Raw genomic sequence first — 20820 nt, forward strand, 5'->3', positions numbered from 1 at the left:
TTGGGAAGGGAGAGAACGGTGTGTGTATGTGTGTGAGTGTGCATGTGAGTGCGGCACTGTTGAGAATCAGACTTGCCTTTATACCTGTATTCGGTCTGGTCTGTTATTCTCACCCTCCCTGATGCCTGGATCCTTGACTTTGGAGTTTTTCCAGGCCATCTTCTCTGCCGGTTGGGAAAGGCGTGCGACGTAAGATGGGGCAGGAGACATGGTAACCTGCCTGTTCTCAAGACAAACTCAGAGAGGCTCTGAACTTTTAGCCACTCTTCACCCTCCACATACTCCTTTTTCTACATTTGGTGCTTCCTGCTCTAGAGGCTTCCTGGAGTTTCTGTGTGTACTAAGGCTTTTATTTATTCTATGTTGTAAATCATTAGCCAGTTTTCTATTCATTTCTCACTTAAAAACAGTGTGAAATCTTTCATCTGTTCTTGTCTTCGTCCCTCTTCATTTTGTCTTTGCAGATCTACACTAAAAAGATATTTTTAGTAACACTTTAGTAAGTTTTCATGAGGGAGAAGAGAAAAATCTTGTGTTAAAACCACCATGTTTTTATATCTATTATTTAAGTCATATGTTTTTTTTTAGTAGTATTTACTGAAAAGAGCAGTTGTGCCTTGGTTATGTATGAAATCTCACCATTTCATATTACAATATGATGTCAGATTTATAGTGTTTCAGAACCGAAGGGAACTTCTTGTTCAAATTCCTATGTAATGCTAGGATGTCCCTGGTGTCTTCCTTGCACTGTGGATCTTCAGCCTCTCTAGTACACATTCAATGAGAGAGCTTAGTGGTTGGAAAACAAGGGTTTTTAAAAATGTTGTTTTAAACAGTGAAACCAAACATTCCATTTTCATATAACATATGGAAAATTCAATATTTAAAAACATCAACTTTGGAAGGAAAGTGGGAGGACCGGACACCAAGCTGCTCAGTTTCCTCTTCATCTCCTTCTGCTGCCCCTGAGCCATATTCTCGCCACACCAGAAGCATAGTTTGCAAATCATTGCCTCTCAAGTTGGCAATTCCTCTGTTGACTTGCATGCTTCTCAGAGTTTTGTATTGCTGCCAGCAGTTAATAAATAGAGTTCCTGGTATGTATTCATTTTAGTTTCAATGCCCTGGCAGAAAGATGATTGCAGAGTTAGAGTTACTTTTCCAAGTACCTTCCTTACAATTGCCTGTTCATTAATAAATGCCATTACTGCCCATTTATGAATGTTGGAGGGAAGAAACACTCTGCTATAAAAGAGTGGTAGGAATTCACCACTCATGAATCTCTAAAGCAACAAAACCCTAATGTAAGATGATGTTTGCTGAAAACTGTGGAATCTGCATTGAAAAAGCAACTTTAATAATTCTCAAACTATTAATGGGTCAGAAGAATTAAAATGAAACTACAGATATGAATTTCATGTAATGTGAGACATTATTGAGCCACCTAGATCTATAGACATGGCTATAAATATAGATAACTTTATTTTTAGTTGATGTTAATTTTTAGAGCAGTTTTAGGTTCACAGCAAACTGAATGGAAAGTATAGAAATTTCTCATATAACCCCTGCCCTTGCCCATGCCCACCTCCCGCACCTACAGGTATCCTGCACCACAGTGTTACATTTATTAGAATTGTTGAACCTCCATTGATACAACATTACCACCCAAAGCCCATACTTCATCCATTAGAGTTCACTCGGTGTTGTACCTTGTGCGTCTGGACAAACGTGTAATGACATGTATCCACCAGTACAGTATTAAACAGAACAGCTTTACTGTCCTACGCAGCCCTCCTGCTCTTCCTGTTCCTCCCTCCTTGCTCACCCCAGACAATCGATGATTTATTGACTATCCCCTAGTTTTGTCTTCCCATAATGTCTTACAATTGGAATCAGACAGTATGTCATCTTTCCAGATTGGCGTGTTTCATACGTCAATATGAAAATATACATGTAGTAATATACATTTGCAATTCCTCCATGTCTTTTTATGGCTTGATAGCTCGTTTCTTTTTAATGCTGAATAATAAGATAGTACGTTATTTGGATTGTACCACATTTGAACCCTATTTTTGTGTTTGTAGTTGCAGGTGCCAAAAAATCAGCAAAATTATATATTCTATGTATTATCCTTGCCATTAGTGTTTTGATCATCGTGGGATTCATTTGGTTATTGAAAATCGGTCGCTGCAGGTATTGACTGATGATTTTTCTTCTTCAGCTTAATTAGGCTAGAAAAGACTCAGAAATATGGAATTGATTGAGGTATATTAGGATGTTAACATCAAATTTCCCATAATCAAATCTTGAGGATATTAAACTTGGACTACTTTGAATGATGAGAGAGATTTTGCGAGGTTGCTTTTGCACAGAAGCCTGGAAAATTGGGCCATTTAGGGCAGGATCCTGGGAGAGAAAGTGCATGTTAATTTTTACATTTGAGTAAATAATTAGAATTTCTTCGTGTACCAAAGAGGTGCTGTTACATGCATTCAATTGCATCAGCTTATATTGCATAATTTCATTTCCTTTTTCAAAATCCAGAATATTCTTGCTTGGGGTTATTAATCACGAGCAGCATTCTTCACTCATTTCTAGTAGTTTCTTTCTTATTTACTATGGCTTCTATCAAAATTAACCACAATTGTCAATAGTATACTGTCTTATTTTTTCCCATTTTCAATCTAAACTATGTTTCCTCCACTGACTTCAGTTTTTTATTTTTATAGAAAACATAAATGGAATAAAACAGAAGCTACTCCAGTTGAGGAGGTAAGATAAAAAAGAATACTTACAAACTTAAGCCAATAGTCTGAAAATCTAGCAACTTCATTTGTAGTTTGTGTCAATATTAGTGTTTCAGTTGAAAAACAAACAATTCTGATTTACAATGCTTATATGTGTGACTACTTTGTTAATTATCTATCAAATACTATTTAGACATCAGTCTAGATGTACATTTTCATTTCATGAACTATATGCTAACACACATGATGTTTGCCTCCTTTGGACTGTTATCTTTGGAGAAACTAAATTGGTGTTTATTTTCACCAACTTAGGGCAGGATCTTGGGATAGAAAGTGTATGTTAACTTTTACATTTGGGTAAAGAATTATAATTCCTTCATGTACCAAAGAATAGTTGTTACAGGAATCAATGAAATGCTTTCTAAGGCATCTCTAATGCTGACTTTTCCTTTTCAATGCTGTCATCCTTTCTCTCTTACACAAACTTAAAACGTATCCTGCTCCTTAATCTCTTATTATAAGTAGCTTACTACTAATAAGTCTCCAAAGCTCTCCTTTGGAATACTCTTCATATCGCTTCATTCCTCTCCATTCCTACTTTCACAGAGCCACTGTCCCCATATAGAGACTTGTGTAATTGATAAATACTTTTTGATAAAATGTTAGAACAAAGCCTGCTCTTATGTTTATATGAGCCCAGGAACACAATTATAAGCACTCTGGAGCACCTGTTAGAAATAGAGCTACAAAAATAGAGATAGTTTCTATAAAGATTATTTTGAGTTGATTTTAACTTTGAGTTCTTTCTTAGGATGAAATGCAGCCCTATGCAAGCTACACAGAGAAAAGCAATCCTCTCTATGATACTACAAACAAGGTGAAGGTACCTCAGGCATTACAAAGTGAAGTTGAAACAAACCTCCATGCTGTATAATTTGTTGGACTCTTGCACCAAACAAGATATATGATAATTACTGTCTGATTTCCTTACAGTTCCAGAATGAAGACTGATATTGACATTAGGTTTTCCAAGGTTCTTAGAAGACGTTTTAATAAATTTTCATTTTAGATTCTTAGCTACCAGCTAGTTCTCTGAAGAACTGATATTATTACAAAGAAAATACATGCTTTTTTGCAGGACAGTAAATAATGAAAACCAAATTTCCTCCAGAAATAACTGAAGAAGGAACAATCATGAACAGTTTCTTGTGTATCCTTTCAGAATATTTTAATGTACATATGACATGTCTACATGCCTATGGTGTATGTGTCCACTTCTATGTCTATTTACATATACATACAGATATCTTTGTCAAGGCACCAGTGGGAAGAATACACTGCAATACTGTTCTATACATATGAAAACCAAATAATGTAAGTCTTAGAGATCATTTTATATCATCACGAGTAGAGCTACCTCATTCTTTTTAATGGCTATATAAAATTCCATTGTATAGTTATATTATTATTTAATTAAACGCAACTCTAATAATGGACATTTAGACTCTTTTAAGTTTTGTTTATTTCTTTTAAGTTTTGTTTGTGGTATAAACACCACCACACAGAATGTTTCTTGTGATTATGTCTCTTTGTTTTTGTTTGAGTATATCTGTAGGATAATTTTCTTAAGTGGAATTGTCATGTCAAAGGGTTTATAAATTTTACCACTGACATATATGTCAAATTGTGTCAAATACATATGTCAAATTCCCTCCAACATTGTTTAAATGTGCCTTTCTTTACATTTCTATTTTAATATCTGTAAGATTTCTGCTTCTACAGTTGCCACTTTTTCTTTTTAATCAACCAGATTAAATATGATGTGAGATTACAATAAGAATTATACTATTTAATAAAAATGAATTGATATTTTTGGTCATGTTTGTATGAGAGTGAATGCACCTGTGAGGACAATAGCTTCTTTTGAACTCATTCTATGTCTACAGAGGTGTTGATACTTGATGCCTAACAGTTTTGCAGATGCGCTACATTGGAATCGTGTATTTTTAGGGTGTACATTCTATTGTGATACATTTACTGAATAATGAATGTATACTGACCATATCAGCAGCAAAATATGCACTATAGAAGACATGGGGCATTATTTATAAGATATGAGCTACATGAAGAGAGAGTGGCCATGGGATGGCATGTCCCTCCCCTCTATATTTCTGTAGAGCCAAATATTGGCAATGTGTAATCATTTTTAATATCATGAAATTATTTTTTAATTATAAAAAATAAGTCTATTTGCTCCATAGAAGAAAAATAATTAAAAGTTTTTTTTCATGATAGAAATTAAAACAAAATATATTCATTCTTCAATCATGCCACCTTTTAAGACAGCTATTTTCTCTTAAATTTTTCTCCCTCTGGACATTTCAGTTACTATGGACTTTAATCCTTAAAAGGATTCTTAGTCTATTTTGGATGTAAAGCTAATCTAATGACACTTGGCACCTGATATTTTGATCCAAACATTTTGACTTTGCCAAAAAACACAATCCATTAGGTTTCTGCATATAAATATGACCAAGCAATGTTCATAACAGACATGATTACACTGTCCTTGACCTTTACTAATTCTTCATCCAACCCTGGTTGAGCTGAACCTCATCGTTAGTTAGGTCCAAGACCATCTTTTTAAACATTACTGATAAAATAAGACAGTGCTATACTTACCTCTTAACTCGATAATGTCAAAACATCATGTTAAATGACATCGTAGTAAAGACTTCACAATAATTTATGAAAGTTAAGTGTTGCACATAAAATAATTGTACTAAAATCTCAACTACGGGCTGGAACAAGGGCGAACATTAGAATCATATAAAAAATTATACATATTCTCCAAACCCGTGCTAGACCTGTCAAATTAGAAAATCTAGAGATTATACCTGGAAGGTTAGCAAGGTCATCCAGGAAGCAGAGGCTGAGATGGAGTTGGGTGTGATCACTTACATAGTCAATTACGTTTTACAAATCTCATTTTATATGTCTCATTTACTGTGCTTTCTCCCCACCCCATTTTGTATCTTTTCCTTTTTGCTAGATTTGTCAATTTTCTCTCTGTCTGACTCTGTCTTTCCACATCTCCAGTTATGTGAAAGTTATTCATCATAATTATACATCTGTTGAGTCTATGCTTCATTTGCAAACTTCTGAAAATAGATTTACTGAGGTATAATTGATATATTTAAGTTACGATTTGTTAAATATTGACATATTTAAAATGTACTGTTTGGTAAATGTTGACATTATTTTACATCTGTAAAGCCATCAGCATGATCAAGATAATAAACTTATCATCCTCCACAATTTTCTTGTGTCTTTGTGAGCCTGTCCCTACAATCTTCTTGTCCCTCTTCATCCCTCACTCCCAAGGCAGTCTCTGATTTGCTTTCTGTAGCTATGTATTAGTTTGCATTTTCTAGAATTTTCCATAGAGAGGATCATACAATAGGTACTTTTTTTTTGGTTAGACTTTTTTTCTCATTATAATCATTTTGAGAAATATCTACACATTGATATATTATATATTATATATATTATATTTTTAAAGATTTATACATTATATATATCATGTTTCATATATAAAATTGATATATGTTATATATTCAATATATGACATTATATATATCATATATTTCATATTATATATATTATTTAGTTTATAATTTTAGTTATAAAATTCATTATTTGCAATAAAAAGTGTAAAGTATCAATGTGTAGATATTTCTCAAAATAATTATGAGAAAAGAAGTCCAACCAAAAAAAAGAAGAAATACCTGTCATCTACATTAGGTACTTCTCGTAATGCTATTTCTCCCCTAGCTCCCCACCCCCAACAGGTCCTGGTGTGTGATGTTCTCCTCCCTGTGTCCATGTGTTCTCATTGTTCAACTCACACTTATGAGTAAGAACATGTGGTGTTTGGTTGCCTGTTCTTGTGATACTTTGCTGAGAAGGATGGTTTCCAGCTTCATCCATGTCCCTGCAAAGGACATGAATTCATCCTTTTGTACGGCTGCATAGTATTCCATGGTGTATATATACCAAATGTTCTTTATCCAGTCTATCATTGATGGGCATTTGGGTGGTTCCAAGTCTTTGCTATTGTGAACAGTGCTTCAATAAACATATGTGTGCATATGTTTATAGTAGAATGATTTATAATCGTTTGGATACATACCCAGTAATGGGATTGCTGGGTCAAATGGTATTTCTGGTTCTAGATCCTTGAGGAATCACCACACTGTCTTCCACAATGGTTGAACTAATTTACACTCCCACCAACAGTGTAAAAGCGTTCCTATTTCTCCACATCCTCTCCAGCATCTGCTGTTTCCAGACTTTTTAATGATCACCATTCTAACTGGTGTGAGATGGTATCTCATTGTGGTTTTGATTTGCATTTCTCTAACGACCAGTGATGATGAGCATTTTTTTTATGTTTGTTGGCCACATAAATGTCTTCTTTTGAGAAGTGTCTGTTCGTATCCTTTGCCGATCTTTTGATGGGGTGGTTTTTTTTTTCTCATAAATATGTTTAAGTTCCTTGTAGATTCTTGATGTTAGCTCTTTGTCAGATGGATAGAGTGCAAAATTTTTTTCCCATTCTGTAGGCTTCCACTCTGATGAGAGTTTCTTTTGATGTGCAGAAGCTCTTTAGTTTAATTAGATACCATTTGTCAATTTTAGCTTTTGTTGCCATTGCTTTTAGTGTTTTCATCATGAAAATGCTAAAAGTCTTTGGCCATGCCTATGTCCTGAGTGGTATTACCTAGGTTTTGTTGTAGAGTTTTATGGTTTTAGGTCTTACATTTATGTCTTTAATCCATCTTCAGTTAAATTTTGTATAAGACGTAAGGAAGGGGTCCAGCTGCAGCGTTCTGCACATGGCTAGCCAGTTTTCCCAACACCATTGATTAAATAGAGAATCTTTTCCCCATTGCTTGTTTTTGTCAGGTTTGTCAAAGATCAGATGGTTGTAGATGTGTGGCATGATTTCTGAGGTCTCTGTTCTGATCCATTGATCTATATCTCTGTTTTGGTGCCAATATCATGCTGTTTTGATTACTGTAGATTTGTAGTATTGTTTGAAGTCAGGTAGCATGATGCCTCAAGCTTTTTTTTTTCTTTTGAGATGGAGTCTCTTTCTGTCACCCAGGCTGTAGTACAGTAGTGCCATCTTAGCTCACTGCAACCTCTGCCTCCTGGGTTCAAGTGGTTCTCCTGCCTCAGCCTCCTGAGTATCTGGGAGGATAGGCATGTGCTGCCAGTCCCGGCTAATTTTTGTATTTTCAGTAGAGACGGGGTTTCACCACGTTGGCCAGGCTGGTCTTGAACTCCTGACCTTGTGGTCCACCTGCCTTGGCCTCCCAAAGTGCTGGGATTATAGGTGTGAGCCACCTCACCCAGCCTTCTCCTGCTTTGTTCTTTTTGCTTAGGATTGTCTTGGCAATATGGGCTCTTTTTCAGTTCTATATAAAATTTACAGTAATTTTTTTCTAATTATCTGAAGAAAGTCAATAGTAGCTTGACGGGTATAGCACTGAATCTATAAATTACTTGGGGCAGTATGGCAATTTTCACAGTACTGATTCTTTCTATCCATGAGCATGGAATGTTTTTCCATCTGCTTGTGTCCTCTCTTCTTTCCTTGAGCAGTGTTTTGTAGTTATCCTTGAAGAGGTCCTTCTCGTCCCTTGTAAGTTGTATTTCTAGGTATTTTATTCTTTTTGCAGCAATCGTGAATGGGAGTTCACTCATAATTTGGCTGTTTATCTATTATTGGCTTAAAAGAATGCTTGTGAATTTTTTGCATTGATTTTGTATCAGAGACTTTGCTGAAATTGCTTATCAACTTAAGGAGATTTGGAGCTGAGATGATGAGCTTTTCTAAATATACAACCATGTCATCTGCAAACAGATACAATTTGACTTCCTTTCTTCCTATATGAATATTCTACATATCTTTCTCTTGCCTGATTGCCCTAGCTAGAACTTCCAATACTATGTTGAATAGGAGTGGTGAGAGAGGACATCCTTGCATTGTGCCAATTTTCAAACGGAATGCCTCCAGCCCATTCAGTGTGATACTGGCTGTGGGTTTGTCATAAATAGCTCTTATTATTTTAAGATACATTCCATCGATACCTAGTTTATTGAGAGTTTCTAGAATGAAGGGATGTTAAATTTTATCAAAGGATGTTTCTGCGTTTATTGAGATAATTATGCGGTTTTTGACTGTTTATGTGATGGATTACGTTTATTGATTTCTGTATGTTGAAGCAGCCTTGCATCCCTCCGATGAAGACAGTTGATTGTGGCGGATATGCTTTTTGATGTGCTGCTGGATTCGGTTTACCAGTATTATATTGAGGATTTTCACCCTGATGTTCATCAAAGATATTTACCTGAAGTTTTCTTTTTTTGTTGTGCCTCTAGTAGGTTTTGGTATCAGGATGATGCTGGCCTCATAAAATGAGTTAGGGGGGACTACCTCCTTTCTATTCTTTGGGATAGTTTTAGAAGGAATGGTACCAGTTCCTCTTTGTACCTCTGGTAGAATTCAGCTGGAATCTCTCTGGTCCTGGGCTTTTTTTTTTTTTTTTGGTTGGCAGGCTATAATTAGTACCTCAATTTTGGAACTTATCAGTCTATTATTCAGGGATTTGACTTCTTCCTGTTCTAGTCTTGGGAGCATGTATGTGTCCAGGAATTTATTTATTTCTTCTAGATTTTCTAGTTTATTTGCATACAGGTATTTACAGTATTATCTGATGGTAGTTTGTGTTTCTGTGAGATCAGTGGTGATATCCCCCTTATCATTTTTTATTGTGTCCATTTCTTCTCTCTTTTCTTATTAGTCCGGCTAGTGGTCTATTTTTTTAATCTTTTCAAAAAACCAGCTCTTGGATTCATTGATTTTTTAAAGGGTTTTTTGTGTCTCTATCTCCTTCAGTTACTCCCTTTTTGGTTTGTGAATGGCCATTGCATTAGTCAGGGTTCTCTAGAGGTACAGAACTAATAGGATATATGTATATATCAAAGAGTTTATTAAGGAGAATTGACTCACATGGTCACAAGGTGAAGTCCCACAATAGACTGTCTGCAAGTTGAGCCAGTAATGGCTCAATTCAAATCCCAAAGTCTCAAAAGTAGGAATTCAACTATGAAGGCTTCAGTCTGTGGCTGAAGGCCCGAGGGCCTCTGGCAAACTACTGGTGTAACTTCAAGAGTCCAAAGGCTGAAGAACCTGGAGTATGATGTTCAAGGGCAGGAAGCATCCAGCACAAGAGAAAGATGAAAGCCAGAAGACTTAGCAAGCCAGCTTATCTCACTTTCTTCCACCTGCTTTGTTCTAGCTGTGCTGGCAGCTGATTGGATGGTGCCTACCCACATTGGGGGTGGGTCTTCCTCTGCCAGTCTACTGACTCAAATGTTAATCTCCTCTGTCAACACCCTCACAGACACACCTAGAAATAATACTTTACCAGCTATTCAGGCATCCTTCAATCCAATCAAGTTGACACCTAATATTAACCATTATAGGCACCTACATGTTCACATGACATTTCCCTGTGTATATGCCTGTCTCCAAATTCCCCCTTTATATAAGGATGCTAATCATATTAGACTAGGGCCCACCCTAACTTGATTTTCCCTAAAGTGACCCTGTCTGAAGTATTAGGAGCTAGGACTTCAATGTGTAAATGTTAGGGGAACACAATTCAATCCATAACAAATATATTGCCTGTCTTCGTTCATTATAGCATCTAACACCTTTCTCCCAGCTATAAAATTACCATCACGGATCCCTGTTTTATGTAAGAAGATCATCTCTATGACTATTGGTTTGGAGCAAATATTACTAAGAGTCATTTGAAGATTTTTGCATCTATCTTCATCAGGGATACTGGGCTGTAGTTTTCTTGTGGTGTCTTGTTCTGATTTTGACATCAAGGTAATGCTGACCTCATAAAATCAGTTTGGAAGTGTTCCTTCCTATTCAAGATTTTGAAGGAGTTTGAGAACAACTGGTATAAATTATTTGTTAGATGTTAGGTAGATTTTCCAGTGAAGGCATCAGGCCCTGGGCCTTTCTTTGTTGGGACTTTTCTGATTCTAATTAATCTTACTAGTTATAAATCTTTCTTTTACTTTATGGTCGAGTCTTGGTAGGTGGTATGTTTCTAAGAATGTATTCGTTTCTTGTAGGTTATACAGCTTGTTGGCATAAAATTGTTCATAGTCTCCTATAATCTTTTTGTTTCTATGGCCACAGTTGGAATGTTTCCCCTTTATTTCTGATTTTGTCTTTTCTTTTTTTCTTAGCCTAAAGGCTTGTGAATTTTATCTTTCAAAAAGCCAACCTTAGTTTCATTGATGTTTTTCTATTGTTATTCTATCTCTGTTTTGTTTATTTCTGCTCTAATCTTTATTATTTCCTTCTTCTGATAACTTTGGGTTTAATTTGTTATTATTTATCCTGGTTCCTTGGGGTGTAGAGTTAGTTTTTTATTTGTGGTTTTTCTTCTTTTTAATGTAGGGATTCATTGCTATAAACTTTCCTTTTACTATTGTTTTTGCTGTTTTTCAGGGGTTTTGGTATGTTGTACGTGTCAGGTGTTTTTTTCTATCCCCTTTTATTTTTTGACCCACTGATTGTCTGAAAATGCATTATTTACTTTCCATGTCTTTATGAACTTTCATCGACATACAAATATCAGTTGCATTTCTATATGCTAATAACAAACTATCTGAAAAGGAAATGAGAAAAAATCCTATTTACAACAGCATCAAAAAATAAAATATTTATAAATAAGCTTATCTAAGCAAGTGAAATACTTGCTCACTGAAAATTACAAAACATTGATGAAAGAAATTAATGAAGAACAGAAACAAATGGAAAGGCATTCTGTGTTCATGGATTGGAAGACTTAATATTGTTACCATGTCTGTTCTACCTGCTATGATTCTCATGTTTGTATCCCCTCCAAAACTCAGGTTGAAACTTAATCTTCAATGCAACAGCATTAAGAGGAGGGGTCCTTCAGAAGTGATTAGGCTCTGAAGGCTTCACCCTCATGAATGAACTACTGCCTTATTAGAGGTAGATAGGGGCAAGTTTGCCCACAACAAACCTACTCTGCAGAGGATGCATCAAGAAGGCATTGTTTTTGGAGTAGACAGTAGCACTCATCAGACACCTAATCTACTGGTGCCTTAATCTTGAACTTCTCAGCCTTCAGAACTTTCTTTTGTTTGCAAATTACTCAATCTGTGGTATTTTGTCATAGCTGTAAAATACGCTAAGACACTACAAAGATCTATAGATTCAATTCAATCCTTATCAGAATTCCATGACATTTTACAGAGATAGAAAATCAATTATAAAAATCATATGGAACCACAAAAGACCTTAAACAGCCAAGAATAAACATGAAGGCATTATACTTCCTTATATCAAAATATACTTCAAAGCTACAGCAATTTTATTTTATATTTTGAGACGGAGTTTTGTTCTTGTTGCCCAGGCTGGAATGCAATGACATGATCTCAGCTCACCACAACCTCTGCCTCCTTGGTTCAAGTAATTCTCCTGCCTCAGCCTCATAAGTAGCTGGGATTACAGACATGCACCACTATGCCTGGCTAATTTTGCATTTTTAGTAGACTGGGATTCGTCATGTTGGCCAGGCTGGTCTCAAACTCCTGATCTCGGGTGATCCACCAGCCTTGGCCTTCCAAAGTGCTGTGATTACATGTGTGAGCCACCATGCCCAGTCAAAGTTAACAGCAATTAAAACAGTATGCTACTGGCATACAGACATATATAGACCAGCAGTAACAGGATAGAGACCCCAGAAATAAATTTATGCATATATGGTCAATTGATCTTCAACTAGGATTCCAAGAATACACAATAGGGACAGTCTCTGCAACAACTGATATTGGAGAAACTGAATATTCCTACACAAAAGAATAAAATTAGGCCTTTATCTTATAGCCTACACAAAAATCAACTCAAAATAGAGGGTGGGCAAGATATGGAAGATAGAATTGCTTTGTTCTTTCACTAAAAATCCCAATTTCACCTTCAAATGTGTGGAGGAATTATCTATTTGGAGACAAGAATCTGATCCTGGTGATAATTACATAGTCTAGAAAGTTAACAAATGTGCACAGTTTTATCCACCTTTTTCATACAAAATTATCACTAACCATTCCTTTTGTCTAGCCAAACTGAAACGAGTATGAACCATTGAAAGTAGGTGGGGCGAACACACAGGAAAATCCAAGGGCAGGATTATTGTGTGGTCAGGAAGCTGGAAGGAGAATTTACGGGTGGAAAGTTCAGCATTCTCTATCTCTACCTTTGCAACCCACGTAGCAACCGTGAGTTTGCAGAAGAAAAGAGCGTATCCTAAATCCCTTCAGCCAAAAAACAAACTGAACAAAGAGATGGAAAGAGATTTAGTAGATATTATGAAGTAGAAGAGGCTAATATGGTCATTTAGGTGGAGAATTATTTGTATTATGGTCTTTTTGAGCATGTTACTTTTAAATACTTTCCGCCTCAGTGATTTCTGTGTTAAAGTGCGTACCCCTTTAACTTTTCATAAACCACACGACAAAATACCAACAAATATACATAGACACAACACAAAATGCAGTACAAAGTAAGGAAAACTACTTATGAAAAGATCTTTGTTTCTCTCCTGGTTCTTCTTCTACTGCATCATTAATTGACTTAGGATAAGTTTCTTAACCTGTTGGAATCTCTACTTCCTTACCTATAAAAAATATGATTATACATCCCTCATAAGAACCATTTTGACAGTATCTGGGACATAGTTCAACCAATTACAATTGGATCTGAATCATGGGTCAAATATACATGCTTCTCTTGAAATAAGTAAATGCATAAAAGCACAAAGCAGAAAATTCAGTCATCATCAGCTCCACTGCGCAGACAGGAAATGCTTCTTTTTAAGTTGCTCATGAGCCAGAAATACAACCATCTAAAAGAGCAGGGGATTTCTCATCAGTGCTAATGAAGCGGAGCAAGAGAAGTAAAGTACTACAGCTGGGCCTATTGTAAAGTAGAAGGAAACGGAGGCAAGGATAGGAAAAAAATAGAAGAAACTCCCTTTGGAAGATGCTTCAGCTTTGGGGGTATTGCTCACCATTTTTTTTCCCATAGCTTTTAAGTCCCTCCTTGGCCAAGCCGGGGGGAGGTTGAGGGGTGTTGGGTGAAGTAGCGAGAAAATCATAATTGGAAAAATACATTAGAATATTTTTTCAGTAGAAATACTTTCACTAGAATACTTTTTCATGTCCTTAAACATACTCAGTTTTATTCTTCTCTTTCTTGTTTTTGTGGCCAAGAAGTTCAGAATAGTCACTGGGTGGGGGCCCACTGTTCTGCATTTCTGACAAGCTTCCACATGCTGCTGCTGCTACTGATGATCTGTCAAGCACATTTGAAATAGCAACGCTCTAAGGAAGTCTTGTTATTTGAAAAGAGTCTTGTGACTTCGCGATAATTCTTAGAGCATATCTTTGCACCATTAAAAGAAGAAAGTTGGCTTCATTCCCAGGATGGAAAGCTGGTTCAACATGCACAAATCAATAAACGTAATTCATCATATAAACAGAACTAAAGACAAACACCACATGATTATCTTAATAATGCAGAAAAGACTTTCAATAAAACTCAAGATCTTTCTTTATATCAAAAACTCCCAATAAATTGGGAGTTTTGAAGGAACATACCTCAAAATGATAAGAGCTATTTATCACAAACCATGGCCAATATCATACTGAAGGGGCAAAAGGTGGAAGCATTCCCCTTGAAAACTGGCACAAGACAAGGGTGTCCTCTCTCACCAATCTTATTCAACATAGTATTGGAAGTTCTGTCCAGGGTAATCAAGCAAGAGGAAAAAGTAAAGTATATTCAAATAGTAGGAGAGGAAGTCAAATTATCTATTTTTGCATATGACATGATTCTATTTCTAGAAAATCCCATTTACTCAACCCGAAAGCTTAAGCTTATAAGCAATTTCAGCGAAGTTTCAGTATACAAAATCAATGTGCAGAAGTCACAAACCTTCCTATACACCAAAAACAGACAAGCAGAGAGCCAAATTATGAATCAACTCCCATTCACAATTGCCACAAAAATGATAAAATACCAAGGAATATAACTAACAAGGGGAGTGAAGAGAAGTACTCAAGGAAATTAAAGAGGACACAAGCAGATGGAAGAACAGCCCATGCTCACGGATAGGAAGGAAGAATCAATACTGTGAAATGGCTATATTGCCCAGAGTAATTTATAGATTTAATGCTATCCCGTTAAACTGCCATTGACATTCTTCAAGAATGGGACATAGTTCGATAAATTACAATTGGATCTGAATCATGGGTCAAATATACATGCTTCTCTTGAAATAAATAAATGTATAAAAGCACAAAGCAGTTATGGGGGGTTTGACACAGCTCTGAATCTAAAGAGCTTTTATTTCCTGTCAACTTCTAATGAGTAAGAACTAGGGCCTGATTCTCTATTATGTTTTCCTTCCCAGACGTATACTGGTTTTAGAACCACAGGGATTTTTCAAAGTGGTTTTTATTCAGCTCGCAGCATGGGCCATACTATTTTTTTTTTTTTTTTTTTTGGTCATGGTCCTCCCAATGCCCCATTTATCCAGATAATCGAGTTGTTGATCTTAGTATGTGTAAATTCTAAATAATTGCAGTTCTTTATCCATCATCTGAGTTTTCTGTTACTACAAGAGGACTGTCTGGTGCAATCGAACGCTAAGCATCGCCCTCAGGGGAATCAACAATAATTCCATAGAAATTGATGCGCAGCACCTCAGCCTCTATCATAACTCCAGCTCTCCAGATTAACATCTTTAAATCAGGGGACCATTCTTTACTTTATCTGCATTAAGGTTTTGATGGCCAGAATATTGTTGCTTTATTTCCTAAATTATTATAAAAAATACTAAGGCCAGAGATCGTTAAACGGAAGAAAGAATATATGCCCAATGTGTGAAACTTGACTTCTGTCCCAAACTCAGAAAGACTCACTTTAATCATGATAACCACCATCGTGATTCCCATAATGGGCTGTCCCGTTCCCTTCAGGTTTTCCTCTGCTATTTGTGACAGCTTATTTAATTTGACCCCAAGTCAGTGATGATGTTTGCTGTGCTCTTCTCTTCGGAGAAGTACTCTACCTCAGAGTTAGTCTTGCCATCACTGTGACTGGGGTGGGGTGGGGGGCGCTGCAAGTCTCCTTTTCCGGTATTTGGCTTATAGTAGAGCTTAGAATGTCTGGATGGTACCCCCACCGGTTGTAGATTTGGACTTGCAGAAATACAAGCAAACCCTCTCCTCCAGATTATCGCCTCTTTCCCAGTTCTTTGTGAGTGGGTCTCGCCACCCAGATCAACGGCCTCACAGTTTCTTCCCTGGTTTGTTTATTCCGGTGCTGTTCAGTAACTACGTTTTCTAAAGCCGCCACGTTTTCCTGGCTCAGCAGCCGCTGCTTTACCCATAGAGGTTTGTTTGTCATCATTTCAAAGTGATAGGTTCTGGAGGCTCAACGGCCACCGTCACAAACAGTATCCTAAATCCTGGTGATAACTCTGTCCTTTAATTTCCAAAAATTCCTTTGCGCTCTGCAAATTTTCTTCCAATCTCATCCCAGGCACATAGCTCTTATCCTGCATTGTTTGATGTCCTGGGGTGGAGTGGGGCATGGTCTACATGATTGTTCACCTGTTAAAACCTGAGCTCCCCGTTGCTCTCACAAACCTCTTCCCCACAAGTTAACAGGGATTTGCATCACCACAGGCTGAATAGTTCTCGGCTGTCCCTCAGGCCCCCCGCAGGTTAAAATGCGACTACTTTGATACACTTCAGAGGCCTGCCCCACTCCAAGCACATTGAATGAGCATTTTCCGTGGGCCAAGAAAGTGGCCAATGTTGGAAAATAATAGAAACATCTGCTCCAGTATCAACCGGCCGTCTAAATTTCTTTGCTTGAACCGTAATCTCACATGAAGGATGTTTACCAGTAATCTGATTTACCCAATATGCTGCTCTGTCTTGTTTGTACCTCCAAGTCCTCTCGTTCTAATGTCGCCTCCTCCTGTTTTTCATAAGGTGTACCTGAAAGCTGTTATGCGTTCCCCAGGCTCATCACTCCAGGGAACAGAAGAAGACACTACAATTTGAATTTCCCCTATAAAGTCCACATCAGTAACTCCTATATGAACTCTAACTCCTTGAGCAGCAAGATTAAACCTTTCTAGAAGTAAACTCACAGGGCTGGGGGGTAAAGGGCCACAAACCCCTGTAGACATTTTTTGCGGTGGCTCTCCTGGTAAAATGCTTATCCTTTGAGAGCTGCACAAATCTACTGCTGCATTCCCAGCCGTGGCGGGGAACAAGCCATGAGGCATGACGGATAGGAATGAGGGAATAGCTCGTACTGGGTAGGCCCTGGTTTGGATCGGTCTGAGGCGGGTCCCTCGACCCGTTTCCTGAAATCAGCTCTATCAGAATCGGCTCGTAAGAAATAGCTACAGTCTTTGATAATCCTAGCATAAACGGAGACTGAGGCCCATACTGGCTAATGGCCTGCTTAAACTCCTTCAGCAGTTTGAAGGGAAGAGGTTCAAAAGCAACCCATACTTGCCCTTGCTGATCTTGAGGGTGTACAACGACCTGAAATTGCCCTGCCACCAAATCTCCCTCTTTTCTCACTTCAATTCTGGCCTGGGTGAAACCAGTTACCGTAATTCTAGGAATACAAATGCCTCAAGTGGTTACCGTAGCTCTAGGAATACAAACGCCAACAGAAGCAGAGGTAGAAATATTGGGAGGACCTGGCCATCCCTTGACAAGATACTGATGGGGAGGCTAACAGGCACAACTTTTCCTCATTTGAGTTTTCATCTTTTTGCTCTATAATTTCGTTACATACTTTATCACCTCCTCCTCTCCTGAGTCTTCTCCTGAACTGTCTTCCTCCTTCTTCAGTCTGAAACAGCTCCAGGGCAAAACACACCAAAGCCCAAACAACCACACCAAATAAACCCAGTGTTTGCTTAATCTTTATCCCAATATGACCGAGCTCCCCCTGCTGCCATCCTGGGAGATTTTTTTCAAATGTTCTCGGGCTAAACCCAAGCTCCCCCACTTGCCCTGGGAGATTTTTCCTCTAATGTTCTTGGCCTTACCCCAGGTACTCCCTAACACACCTGCGAGTCTCCCGCGGGTCCTTCGGGCTCCCCCCAACTCACCTGGAGAATTTTTTCAAACGTTCCCAAGATTCCTTCCAAGCTACCCAATTTGCCCTGGGGATTCCTTCCAACTTAGCCTCCCCTTTCTCTGTTACTCTGGCAACTCTTCATCCTGGGTTTGAGGCCCCACATTGGGCACTACTTACCGAGAACCAGCTTGGTGGCGAGAAGCCTAGCCAAGTGGGGCGGACAGCTCTCCAGACTGAAGGCCCTGAGCAGAGATTCATCCACGTAGTTTCTCTTTGACAGGTGATCCTTATTAATACACAGGTGTTCTACATATACACATAGCTCAGGAATAGCCCAGGTAGGGGCAGCTGTTACCCACCTACCACTAATTACAAACTAAAAGTAACTTCCACAAGGGAACCATGGGGGTGGGTAAACTTAATGTTTCTCAACACCCTTTACTATTTTTTTTCTGTCAACTTTTAAGTTCTGGGGTACATGTGCAGGATGTGCGGGTTTGTTACATAAGTAAATATGTGCCAAGAGAGTTTGGCTGCACAGATCAACACATCACCTAGGTATTAAGTCCAGTATCTATTAGCTATTCTTCCTACCCCACTATCATCCCCGACAGGCCTCCCAGTGGACGCTGTTTTCCTAATGTGTTCGTGTGTTATTGTTCGGCTCCCACTTATAAGTGAGAACATCCAGTGATTGGTTTTCTGTACCTGGATTGGTTTGCTGAGGATAATGGCTTCCGGCTCCATCCATGTTCTTACAAAGGACATGTTATTCCTTTTTATGCCTGTATAGTATTCCATTTGGTATATATATCACATTTTCTTTATCCAGTCTATCATTGATAAGGATTCCATGTCTTTGATGTTGCCAATAGTGCTGCAATGAACATATGCATGCATATATCTTTATAACAGAATAATTTATATTTCTCTGGGTATGTACCCAGTAATGGGATTGCTGGGTTGAATGGTAATTCTATTTTTAGCTTTTTGATGAATCACCACACTGCTTTCCATAATGATTGAACAAATTTACAGTCTCATCAACAGTGTATAAGCATTCGCTTTTCTCTGTAACCTCGCTAGAATCTGGTACTTTTGAACTTTTTAATAATAGTTATTTTGACTGGTATGAGACGGTATCTCATTGTGGTTTTGATTAGCATTTCTCTAACGATCAGTGATTTTGAGCTTTCTTTTCATACATTTGTTGGCCGCACACATATCTTGTTTTGAGAAGTGTCTGTTCATGTCCCTTACCCACTTTTTAATGGAGAACCCCTTAGTGTTATTTTTCACATGGTCAGATTTGTTAATCTATGAGCTCCGTTTTTAAAAAGACATCACTTCTTGCATTTTGTATACTCTTGTCTAATGTGTCCTGGTTGGTCATTATACTTGCTGTACAGTTAATGTCGTGGACATTCTCTTTGTCCTGATCCTTTGCTTGATTCTGTGCTTGTTTAATCTGACTTTCATCTGCTTTCCAGACATTTGCTTATTTTAGTCTCTTTGTTTTATATATAAGAATTGTATTAACTCTTTGGTAATTCTTGGGTATGGATTAATTTTATTTTATATTTTACTATGAAAAATGCTTTAATAGGTAAAAGCACGTACTATGAAAATCTTTAAAATGCAACAGCATGTGATGTGAAGACATGAAGGACAGAAAATGCACACACAGTGAGAACTGGCTGTCATAGAACACACTGTTAGTAAATCAAGAGTTCACTTCCACTCTTTACCCAGTAACAGAAGGCATATCAACACTCCTGCTATTCTATGGATTCATTTTAAAGTGGGCACTAATGAGCTTATTAGAAGCTCTACTCGCTGATGATGGAGGTTTTCAACTAGTTAGCTTCAATATAGTGAAAATGAACTAAATGATTTTTTATAATTGGGGATTTGTTATGTATCTGAAGGCCTGTTCTCTGAGAATGTTCAGGGTCTGTAGCAAATGATTCACCAGTCTCTTGCCTTGGTTCTCCATGGCCTGACCACCAGTGTTCTGAGAAGGGACAGAGGAGTGTGTGTTTGTGTGTTAAGTGCCACTGCTGAGAACTGAGACTTCCCTTAGCATCTCTCTTCAGTGTAGCACTTTATTCCCACCCTCCTCGGTGTCTGCATCCTTGACTCTAAGGTCTCTCCAGGAATCTTCTCCAAATCAATCTGCCAGTCGTTTTCTCTACTGGTTAGGGAAGGTGTGCTGCACAGGGTGGAGCAGGAGACTTGGCAAACTACCTGTTCTCAAGACAGACTTTCAAAGACACTCCCAACTTTTAACCCCACACTTCAGCCCTCCACATACTTCTTTTTCTACACTGACACTTCCTACTCTAGAGTCCTCCTGGAGTTTTGTGGGCACTAAGACTTTTACTTATTCTACTTTATAAATCATTTGCCATTCCTCTGTTCATTTTTTACCCCCAAAGAAGTTTAAAAAATCTTGCATCTGTTCTTGTCTTCCTCTCTATTCTCTTATCTTTGCAGGTTTATACTTTAAAACATTTCTTTACTAACATTTTAGGAAGTTTTAGAAAGGAGAAGAGAAAATCTCTTATTTTGAAACCACTATTTTCAACAGATTTTTCAATATTCATTCTTAAAGTGATATTTGTTTTTCTAAAAAATTGTTTAGCAGTATGAAATCTCATCCTCTGGTATTACCATATGATGTCTTATTTATAGCATCTAAGAACTGAGGAGATTGGCTAGGAGAGGTGGCTCACGCCTGTAATCCCAGAACTTTGGGAGGCCGAGGCGGGT

At 37.7% G+C, this 20820-nt stretch overlaps 1 protein-coding gene across 3 annotated transcripts in view; it reads left to right on the top strand.

The window, feature by feature from the left end:
• CD200R1 (CD200 receptor 1) overlaps window positions 1-6064 on the top strand; it is a 58500-nt gene extending 52436 nt beyond the window's left edge. For all 3 annotated transcript variants that reach the window (XM_078352385.1, XM_078352386.1, XM_035274538.3), the window contains exons 5-7: window positions 2085-2193; window positions 2730-2772; window positions 3559-6064. In XM_078352385.1, the coding sequence (XP_078208511.1) occupies window positions 2085-2193; window positions 2730-2772; window positions 3559-3681 (275 nt within the window). In that variant the 3' untranslated portion in view covers window positions 3682-6064. The remainder of the gene's footprint in view (window positions 1-2084; window positions 2194-2729; window positions 2773-3558) is intronic.
• The last annotated feature ends 14756 nt before the right edge of the window (window positions 6065-20820 follow it).

Source organism: Callithrix jacchus, chromosome 15, assembly GCF_049354715.1.
Source record: "Callithrix jacchus isolate 240 chromosome 15, calJac240_pri, whole genome shotgun sequence".
Lineage (NCBI taxonomy): Eukaryota > Metazoa > Chordata > Mammalia > Primates > Cebidae > Callithrix > Callithrix jacchus.